Here is a 9,926-nt window from a genome sequence, read left to right on the forward strand (position 1 = left end):
AAAATTCCTTCTTATTTATATATTTCTATTTTCTATAATAAAGGACCCAACTTGAAGGTCTCCGGTGATGCCAACATGAGAGTTCCATAATTATAAAATGGAAGGATGGATCCAAAGCCAGGCAATAATTTCCTACACAGAATATGTCCTTTTTGGGTTTCCTAGAATTAGAAAATTCAGAAAACCTTTCCAAAAAAACATTTTCTTCACTTCTTGATTTGAAGGCTTTATTTTTTCCACCATGGAAGGACTAACCCAAAATGGGACCACCATTTATTACACAGAATTTGTCCTTTTTGGGTTTCCTGGCGTAATAAAATACCGGAAATGTCTAACAATTCCATTCATGTTTATCTATGTCATGATCTTGTCTGGAAACATCCTCATCATTCATCGGGTTTTTGTTGAACCGAGCCTCCACTCCCCCATGTACTTCCTGGTGACCCTCCTCTTCGCTGTCAATATCTCCTCCACAACTGCCGTCCTGCCAAAGCTTCTCCTCGGTTTGTCGTTTGATATAAACCAGATCACGCTATCTGGTTGTCTCAGTCAAATGTTCTACATATACTTCATGGCTATTCTTGAGTCTGGCGTTATCCTCTCGATGGCCCTGGACAGGTTCATAGCTATCTGTCGACCTTTGAGATACAATGATATCATGACCACGGGTTTGCTAGTCCAGTTGGCTCTGATTGGGGTAGTGCGGAGTGCCCTCCTCGTTTCTCCAATGGTGGTACTGACTTCCAGCGTCCACTTCTGTAGATCCAACATCATTCTGAATTTTGTCTGTGAGGATATGGGGCTTCTGAGCCTTGCCTGTGGAGATATCTCCCAACAGCAAGCTGTAGGTCTCATGGTTCGGATCCTGGTCACCATTGTCGATGTCAGTTTTCTTCTGCTGTCCTACTCCAGCATTGTCTACACAGCCATGAAGATTGCTGTTGGGAAAGCCCGTCACAAAGCCTTACACACCTGTGGAGCACATCTCATGGTGGCCATGATCATTTACCTCTCTGCGCTGATATCCTCCATTGTGTACCGCATGCATACGCATGTTTCCTACGATATTCAGAACCTGTTTAATGCATTCTATCTCATGATACCAGCATCTCTCAATCCCTTTATCTATGGGCTGGGGGTGAAAGAGATCAGAAGGTGCCTCACCAGGTCCTGGAGGAACAAGACTATGATTGTCTCATCATCATCCATGCACATTCGGGTCAACAAGACGTTTGTTTTCCGAGTCTCCGCTGAAAAAGAAGAAGAGAACTGAAATATTAGTGGGCGGGTAGAGTTACGGTGAGGGTTAGGGTTATTAGCTTCTCTCAATCCCTTCAGCTATGAGCTGGGGGTGAAACAGATCAGACGATTCCTAACTAGGTCCTGGAGGAACAAGAATATTATTGTCTCATCATCATATTATTCAAGAAAGGACAGGTCTGTGCAGGATCCGGGTGAAGGGTCCAGCACCAAAACCGTGCTTTCAATAAGGAGAAGGGAGAAAAAAGATAGGAAGAGAAAAGGAGGGGAAGAAGAAGGAGAAGGGCAAGATAGGAGGGGAAAAAAAGGGGGAGAAAAGAAGAAGAAAAGGAGGGGAAAGGAAAGGGGAACAAGGGGAAAAAAAACAATTGAGGAATAAAGGTAGAAAAAACAGGGTAGGTAAGAAAAGAGGGCAAAGAAAAAGGGGAGAGAAAGGAAAGGGTGAGGAAAAAAGGTTGAGGGCTAATGGGATTTTAACGGTACTATAATTAGAGATGAATAAACATCATATATAAAAATGTATACATTTTTTTCTTTGGATTAAAAACATGACAAAAATAGGACAAGACATAGACATAAAATGAAAAAACATGTACAAAGCAGTATATCAGGAATATACAAATGTGTTCTAATAGGCAATAACAATATATATAAACCGGTGATTTACACCAAAAACACTGTATAATGACCCAACATGTTTCGCGGTTTCAAGTATCCGCTTCTTCAGGGGTATATTGATTTTAAAGTAGATAAATTTGCCTTAGAATTCCTGTGTGAAAAGGAGATAATACGTTAGAAAGACAACATTATTGAACAGGGAAGTTTGAGAACATGCACCGAAAGTGTCTCAGATCTCCATCACCCCATGACATGCAAGAGTAGTCACCCAGTGAAACGCCTCCCCCACGGATGTGGAGGGGGTGGAAAGAGGGCAGCATACCATATATAAACGTCACATATTAGTGGGTACCTGTATATAACGTACTGGCTGCTCAAAGGTTGCCTAAAGGCTGTTGACTGGTCTGTAAAGCATTTTTTTCTCTGAGAGATATAAAGGGGTGGCATTAAGATATTATATAAAGCACAAAGAGATCGTCTGCAAAGAGGTATTGAATGCTGTACTAAAATCAATCTTACCAATACTGGACAACATACACAGATCGTATATGTGCACTGAGATAAGCTACGAATGTGGCGTCCTCTCCAACCCAGAGAGGTGTCTCAACACCCTACAATTCAAGGGGCATCAGCGTTGGTACATTTGTCAAGTAGACAGCAGGAGAAGGTAGCTTGCTAAGAGGTGATTCCCCCTATTTTTTCCTTTCCCCCGGTGGCTCACTAGGGAGCGTCTAGATGGGATAGAAGGAGGTACGTGTAAGCAGAGGAATAGATTTGAATAGTATAGCGTTTCCAAAGTCTCTTCCCCGTGTGGGGCTCTGTGGTGCTTACCGTGTATTGTATCAGACGGCGTCAACCCCGGCATCTGCGAGGGTAATGCCGTCTCGCCGCTCTTTGACACCCACTCAACCCAGCGTGCATACGCACTTCCGGGCGGAAGTGACGTAAACTCGCAGAGTTATACGTCACTTCCGATATACTGCTTTGTACATGTTTTTTCATTTTATGTCTATGTCTTGTCCTATTTTTGTCATGTTTTTAATCCAAAGAAAAAAATTTATACATTTTTGTATATGATGTTTATTCATCTCTAATTATAGTACCGTTAAAATCCCATTAGCCCTCAACCTTTTTTCCTCACCCTTTCCTTTCTCTCCCCTTTTTCTTTGCCCTCTTTTCTTACCTACCCTGTTTTTTCTACCTTTATTCCTCAATTGTTTTTTTTCCCCTTGTTCCCCTTTCCTTTCCCCTCCTTTTCTTCTTCTTTTCTCCCCCTTTTTTTTTCCCTCCTATCTTGCCCTTCTCCTTCTTCTTCCCCTCCTTTTCTCTTCCTATCTTTTTTCTCACTTCTCCTTATTGAAAGCACGGTTTTGGTGCTGGACCCTTCACCCGGATCCTGCACAGACCTGTCCTTTCTTGAATAGTTTGACAGGGATGTTGGTACATTGTCCAATTTTTTCAACAAACACCCCCTTATGTCTCATCATCATCTATGCACATTCGGGTCAACAAGACATTTGTTTTCCAGCACTCAGCTGAAAAAGAAGAAGAGAACTGAACTCTTAAAGGGCTATTGCAGGTAAATGGGATCACCAGATCCACAGAGATTAAATCATGACCACACGTTTACAGGTCCAGTTGGAGAGTGCTATGGTCATTTCTCTGATGGTCATACTGACTTCTTCTATTCAGTAGATCCAACATCAATCTAAACCTTGTCTGTAAAAACATGGCCATTTTCAGCCTTGCACATTGAGACATCTCCAAATAGCAAGCTGTAGATCTCGTGGTTGGGATCTTAGTCGTTGTTATCGAAGTCAGTCTTTCTCTGCAGTCCAAAACAGCTTTGACTACACTGTCATCAGCAAAGTCAGTCAAGAAGCTCATCTCATGGTGTCCATGATTATTTACCTGTCCACACTGTTAACATCCATTGTGTACCGCATGCAGGTACATATTTCCAGGAAATTCAGAACCTGTTTAACAAAATCTATCTCATGACGATCAATCCTTCTCCAATTCCTTCATCTTTGAGTTGAGTTGGAGCTGAAAGAGATCAGAATTTTGTTCTACCAGGTCTGGGAGGAACCGGAATACGATTATCTCATTAGTAAGAAAGGAAGAGAAATGAACTCTTAGTGAGCGGTTATGGTTAGGATGAGGGTTACCAGATTCTCTCAATCCCTTCATCTATGGGCTGGGGGTGAATGAGATCAGAAGGTGCCAGAAGGAACAAGAATGCAATTGTCTCATCACCATCAATGCGTATTCGGGTCAATAAGACATTTGTTTTCCGAGTCTCATCTGGAATTGGATGAAGTTAAATTTGCCCAATTTTTATAATTGACATCATTACATCATGGACACACATTTTCAGGTCTAGTTGGCTTTCACTGCGGTTTTGCACAGTGTGAAGCTCTGTTCTCGGATTGTAGTATGAACTTTAATTCCATAGATCCAACATCTTTGTGTGGCATCCTCCTAGGTAGGTGCTAGTGAGGACATGGCTTGGTTTGGTGGGGGGGTGAGTGTAGAACCCTTCTAAGTAGATGCTAGTGAGGACATGGCTCAGTTTGGTGGGGGGTGAGTGTAGCACCCTCCTAGGTAGGTGCTAGTGAGGACATGGCTCGGTTTGGTGGGGGGGTGAGTGTAGAACCCTCCTAGGTAGGTGCTAGTATCGTTTTGAGCTCTGTCTGCTTACCACAGGGGCTGCAGGTAAATCTATATAGCTCTCTGCCTATCAGAACAGGATTTGTTAGTGAGGTCTGCTCATTGTGCTCAGTATGCGATTCATTCAGTCTAGAAAGTGTTTCATGCTGGTCCAATGGGGAGACATGTTGGACAGTGGAAGGAAATATGAGAAATGGGGGCATAGGCTTTTAATACAGTCCTGGTGATTGGCAGAGGGTAGGTTGCCTTGGTGCATTCTGGGATACTGTATAAAAAGCCAGGAGCACATGTGCTGAGGAGTCTTTGGCTGGAGAGCAGAGTCCCGGAGGGAGGGGGCGGCTGCCTCCTCTGAAGAGGTGCCATGCGGTCGCAGGAGGTCGTCCTGAGGGCCTGAGGAATGGATGAGAGGAGCTGAACCCAGAGGCTCAGGAAATCTGCCTAAGAGGGGAGACTCTGGAGACCCGGGGACCACAGTATCGTGAGTACAGGGACTCGTGTCAAGGGGCCTGACCTGAGGGGGGCCATCCCTGAGTGTAGGATAGTTAGTGGACAGGTGTCAGCAGTGAAGAAGAAAGAGGATGCTATTGAGAGTGTCCTGAAGATAATTGTCAATTCACCAAGTCGTCTTTAGGATAGAGGCTCAATCCAAGTTCATCCATGGTGGCAGGGTGAATCAACAGCCTGGCTGTATCGTAAGATAGGAGTCCTCAAGCATTGTCTATAGTTCAGATTGCAGTATCCCACTATTCCCTTCTCATAATCCTATTTAAATTAATACAAAAACAACAACCAAATACCCCATGGACTAATTATTGAAGCGAGCCAAGGAAGGAGAAAGTAAGAACTAGAAACTGTCATTATTGTATGCTGGTAACTCGGGGGGACCCGTAAAGTAAAACCTGGCAGTCCTTACGGGGGCAGTGCTACATTTGTCAATCAGGTCCCTTGGAACATGAAAATTTTTCGGCAATGGGGATATCTCCAAACAGCAAGCTGTAGGTCTCATGGTCAGGATCATGGTGACCGTTATTGATGTCATTCTTTTTCTACAATCCAACCCCAGATAGAGATATCTGCCAACAGAAAGCTGTAGATCTCATGGTTCAAATCCTGGTCACCGTTATCGATGTCAGTTTTCTTCTGCTATCCTAGTCCAGCATCGTCTACACAGCCATGAAGATTGCTGTTGGGAAAGCCCGTCACAAAGTCTTACACACCTGAGGAACACTTCTCACGGTGGCCATGAGTATTTACCTGTCTGCACTGATATCATCTATTATGTAACGCAATATGCATATTTCCTACGACATTCAAAACCTGTTTAACAAAATCCATTTTATGATAATCCCTGCTTCTCCAAATTTCTCCATCTATGTGTAGGCAGGTTGAAAGTAGCTAGACAGGTGCTGCCCCAGACGGGAGTGTAGGGGTTAATGTTTTTCCCAGTTCTTTGGCTTTTGGCAGGATCCTTGGGTCCGACCCACTGTACCTGTGCACATAAAACGGGAGAGTGGGTCAGCTCATTGAGCCATCGCCGATGACCTGGCCTTGCTTATTCTGTGTTGCACAGTCTTGCCCATTTTCCCGGTTCCCCAAGGAGACCTAAACCCGAAAAAGAGCTGAAAGATGACACAGCCTGCCATCAAGATGTAATGTCATCAAAATTTGGGGACACCAGCTGCTGGAGTATGCCTCTGTTGGATGCCGTGACCACATGAACTACACCTCTGCAAGTATGCCGGGGCATCACATAGCCTAGCTAGGTTTAGGGATTAGAACTAATGACTGTCGTTGAAAGTACTTGGGAAAGTCCTGTTTGTGTTCTTTGGACTGTATGTTGTTTGGCACTTTATTCAAGTAAAGTCATTGAAACTTTGTCATCTGTCTGGTCTGAAGTTGCTCAAAGGGGTTTAATGCAAGTAACCGGCACAACTCTGCACTTAGTCTACAGTTTGGGTCACTAGCATATGAGTATGAAGAGTCAGCACTTTAAGAGTCATTCTAGTGCAAGTTATACATGTGGTTGCCAAGGGTAAAGTTGGGCAAACGGTTCAGCCCAAAACTAAAGCTCATTCAAGGAACACCTGAATTTGCAGGGTGTTCGCCCCGCGGAATGCCCTGCAATGCACTGCGTGCTACATAATGCATTCTGCGCCCTGATTGGGCAAAGCTTTATAAGTTGGTTGTTAAAGAGCGGGACCAGGAAGCCAGCCGTGGCATCCTTAATATCCGATGAGTCATCAGCTGTCAATGGGCTTCCCTCCGAGAGCTGAATTAAAAAAAAAAAAAATTGTGGGTAAAAAAGTAGTAAAAAAATATGACGCCAAAATTAAAAAAAAAGCCATGGGGTCCCCCCAAAATCCATACCAGACGCATATCTGGGCATGCAGCCAAACAGGTCAGGAACGGAACGACAACGAGTGAGCACCCCCCCCTCCTAAACTATACCAGGCCACATGCCCTCAACATGGGGGGGTGGGTGCTTTGGGGCAGAGGGAGCTCTGCCCCCCCACCCCAAAGCAACTTGTTACCATGTTGATGGGGACAAGGGTCTCTTCCCCACAACCCTGGGCTGTGGTTGTGGGGGTCTACAGGTGGGGGGATTATCAGAATCTGGAAGCCCCCTTTAAGAAGGGGGCTCCAAGATCCCGTCCCCCCTATGCGAATGAGTATGGGGTACATCGTACCCCTACCCATACCCATACCCATTCACCAAAAAAATACCAGAAAGTAATAAAAACACAGACAGACAGATCTTGACAATTCCTTTATTAAAAATAAAAAAAAACAGTGCCCCCCCTCCCCGGTGTAAATCCATCATCAAACACACCGCCCACTGCACCCAAAAAAGAAGAAAAAAAAAAAAACGCTCTGCACTCATTGACAGCTGATTAGCAAATGCCTCTTTCGCCATTTAACAGTTCTTATATAGGTAAGGGTGGGGCCACCAGGTGACGTCACCTGGTGGCACTGCCCCCTTGTGACGTCCCCAACCATGTCATGGTCCATGACGTCACAAAAGGAAGGCGGTGCCACCAGGTGACATTGCCAGGTGCCCTGACCTTACCTATATATGAGATGTCAAACAGCGGAGGAGGCATTCGGCCGACAATGAAGGTTGTGCTGGTTTTTGTTTGTTCTCTTTGGGTGTGGCAGGGGGCGTGATTGATGATAGATTTACGTGTTTTTTGTTTTAAGAAAGGGTTTGTCAAAAACTGTCTCTGTGTTTTAATTAATTTTTGTCACTTTTTTGGTGAATGGGTAGGAGGACAATGTACCCCATACTCATTCACATGGGGGGGTGGGATCTGGGGGGCCCCCCACCAACAGACTCCCACAACCACAGCCCAGGGTTGTGGGGAAGAGACCCTTGTCCCCAAAACACTCCCTCATGTTGAGGGCATGTGGCCTGGTATGGTTCAGGAGAGGGGGTGCTCAATCGCCCCCTTCCTTTTCTGCCATGCCAGGCTGCGTGCTTGGATAAGAATTTGGTATGGATTTTGAGGAGGGCTCTTACACTGTCAGTTTTGTCAGTTTTGCTGCAGCTGGTTCTATACATTGTACAGATGCACCACTTTACAGGCACATTAAGGGGACCCCCCAGGCACTATATTTAAATTAATTTTTAATTTTTATTGTTGCACTTTAATCATAATTTAAATTACTGCTCCTGAAAAACCGATCATTTAAAAAAAAATCATAATTTACATTGGTACATGTCCTCCAGGGCAGTACATGGACCCCCTTTTATGGCCTATTACTTGCACATAAGCCTTAAAAATGGGCACTTTTGATTTTTTCTGTTCAGGTCCCATGGACTTCAATGGAGTTTGCGGTTCGGGGCAGAATATTTCCCCTGTTTGGGAGTTCTGCTGCGAACCATACAGGGGGGTTGTTTGGCCCAACTCTAGCCACAAGCAATGAAGGTAAAGTCATCAAGGATCCTCTGATAACATGTGCCTGTTATAGGAGGAATTGCCTCTAGCTGCAAAAGAGATGTTGCCGTCATTCCTTACACCACATTCCATCTCCCACGGCTACCGAAACGGAACTGCACTGCAGAGGTCTCTATTCTGTACAGAGGTACAGCAATTCAAGAGTTAAAGTCAAGTGCACGTTGGAGCCCACGCTATGTCCAGGATTGGTAGTGGGAAAAGCACGGCCCGCCTAACTGCAAGCTACAGTGGGAAGACGTACATTTACACAGAGACCCGAGAATTTACTGGAGAACAGTTGTGCAAATGTACATGGTGTACGTTCATCTCTAAGAGTAGAGACCCACCTTAAGATTGGGTATTCCCTGACGGTAATCTCAGCCTTGTCAGAGCTCATTGGTGAAAACAGCACAGACTAAAGATACCCCAGGTCCAGTTCTAATACTGAAGTGCCTATTGTAGGAGCTTTTGGCTATGGACATGGGTCAGCATTGACACTCTGACTGGTCTGCGACTACACAGACCCATACACAGCAAAGTGCGATGCTCCATGTGTTCTGACGCCTTTCTATTGGATTGCACTAGAGAAGTCAGCCTTCTCTCCCCACCTCTGAGCCTTCCCTTCCCCACCTCCATCACTGAGCCTTCCCTTCCCCACATCCATCAATGAGCCTTCCCTCCCCACCTCCATCAATGAGCCTTCCCTCCCCACCTCCATCAATGAGCCTTCCCTCCCTATTTTCATGAATGAGCTTTTCCTCCCTACTTCTGTCAATGAGCCATCCCTCCCCACCTTCATCAATGAGCCTTTCCTCCCACATCCATCAATGAGCCACCCCAACCTCCATCAATGAGCCTTCCCTCCCCACCTCCATCAATGAGCCTTTCCTCCCCTCACCTCCATCAATGAGCCTTCCCTCCCCACCTCCATCAATGAGCCTTCCCTCCCCACCTCCATCAATGAGCCTTTCCTCTCCACCTCCATCAATGAGCCTTCCCTCCCCACCTCCATCAATGAGCCTTCCCTCCCTATTTTCATGAATGAGCTTTTCCTCCCTACTTCTGTCAATGAGCCTTCCCTCCCCACCTTCATCAATGAGCCTTTCCTCCCACATCCATCAATGAGCCACCCCCACCTCCATCAATGAGCCTTCCCTCCCCACCTCCATCAATGAGCCTTTCTTCCCCCCACCTCCATCAATGAGCCTTTCCTCTCCACCTCCATCAATGAGCCTTTCCTCTCCACCTCCATCAATGAGCCTTTCCTCCCCACATCCATCAATGAGCCTCCCTCCACCTCCATCAATGAGCCTTCCCTCCCTATTTTCATGAATGAGCTTTTCCTCCCTACTTCTGTCAATGAGCCATCCCTCCCCACCTTCATCAATGAGCCTTCCCTCCCCACCTCCATCAATGAGCCTTTCCTCCCCCCACCTCCATCAA

General features: G+C 45.6%; 1 protein-coding gene across 1 annotated transcript; it reads left to right on the top strand.

Moving 5' to 3' along the window:
• Positions 1-241: 241 nt before the first annotated feature.
• On the top strand, positions 242-1,273 carry LOC309545272 (olfactory receptor 52K1-like; the record flags this gene model as incomplete). The annotated part of the gene is made up of 1 exon (XM_082244412.1): positions 242-1,273. The coding sequence occupies one exon, from the start codon at positions 242-244 to the stop codon at positions 1,271-1,273; it is 1,032 nt and encodes a 343-aa protein (XP_082100538.1).
• Positions 1,274-9,926: the final 8,653 nt, after the last annotated feature.

This window comes from Pelophylax lessonae (genome assembly GCF_965119305.1).
Source record: "Pelophylax lessonae genome assembly, chromosome: 2".
NCBI lineage: Eukaryota > Metazoa > Chordata > Amphibia > Anura > Ranidae > Pelophylax > Pelophylax lessonae.